A 1,191-nucleotide genomic window follows, 5' to 3' on the forward strand; every position below is an offset into this window, starting at 1 on the left:
AGATAGAGGGAGGGGGAGATGAGGAGAGAGAAAGGGGGGAGAGGGGGAGGGAGAGAGAGAGAGAGAGAGAGAGAGAGAGAGAGAGAGAGAGAGAGAGAGAGAGAGAGAGAGAGAGAGAGAGAGAGACCCATCTCCGGAAAGACCTGACCTTTTTTATTTTGTTTTGGGGTTGTTGTTTTTGTTTGTTTGGGTTTTGTTTTTATTATTCTAGAAATTATTTCTACAATTTAAAAAAAGAAAGTAAAAAAGGAACGAAAAACAGACAAACAGAAAAGAGAGCTTTATGTATTAAAGCAAGGCAATACTACGAGTAGGAGGAGAAACACTTACCCTCCGGGTCGTGTCGTAGACAAATATAACCAGATGTGAGTCCTTGATGAAATAGTCAGACATTTTTATGAACCTCATTTGTCCACTGACATCCCAGTAGGAGAGCTCCAAGTTGAGAGACTCCAGATGCTTGGGAGTGCAATGGCCTGCGGGAAAGAAGGAGTTCTGTAAGTTTGCTAGCTCAACATTGCAAAGTCCTATCCAACATTTTTGGCCGTTTTGAGTTACTAAGATCATGCAGCCAGAAACCAATGCTGTATCTGCTCTATCAAAATTGTAAAATTGTTTGGTTATCAAGACATTCGAAGAATTGCATTTGACTTGAAAAGGCTTGATATTTTGTGAAACTCAAACATTTTTTACGTCGAGTTTCTCAAAACTAGGTACTGAGCAAATAGATCGTAATTCTTCTGCGGTGGCGAGTTGTCTACGGTCTTAGCGTTTTTAGTTTTTGTAGAGGTTTTACGGCGCTCGCAACTGCATAAGGTCATATGAGCGCCAGAAGATTAGATGTGTTTCAAGAGAGCAACAGATACAAAAAAGAAGGAGAGATAAGGACGATAGATGCTTGATAGGAAAGAAGGAGCAAACCACACCAGAGCACCGGCCAGCCACCCACTGATCAAAGTGTGTCACTATTTAATCTGCTCTGATACTCTTAGTTTAGTTTTAGTAGCTTAAGAGTTTTACGGCACTTGCACAACAATTAGGTCAAATGAGTGCCGAAGACTCGAAGTGTTACAAGAGAGTAACGTGCACGTAAAAGAGTAAAAGAAAGAGGAAAGATCAGGGAGATAGAAGTTTGACAGGAAAAAAGTGGCAAACCACACCAGAGCATCCACCGAACATTCACTATGATGC

The 1,191-nt window shown here is 41.2% G+C and overlaps 1 protein-coding gene across 2 annotated transcripts in view; it reads right to left on the reverse strand.

The window, feature by feature from the left end:
• The window catches only part of LOC101864142, a 63,907-nt gene that overhangs the window by 7,332 nt on the left and 55,384 nt on the right, over positions 1-1,191 (reverse strand). For both annotated transcript variants that reach the window (XM_035969691.1, XM_013082348.2), the window contains one exon: positions 331-476. In XM_035969691.1, the coding sequence (XP_035825584.1) occupies positions 331-476 (146 nt within the window). The remainder of the gene's footprint in view (positions 1-330; positions 477-1,191) is intronic.

This window comes from Aplysia californica, unplaced genomic scaffold (genome assembly GCF_000002075.1).
Source record: "Aplysia californica isolate F4 #8 unplaced genomic scaffold, AplCal3.0 scaffold00170, whole genome shotgun sequence".
Lineage (NCBI taxonomy): Eukaryota > Metazoa > Mollusca > Gastropoda > Aplysiida > Aplysiidae > Aplysia > Aplysia californica.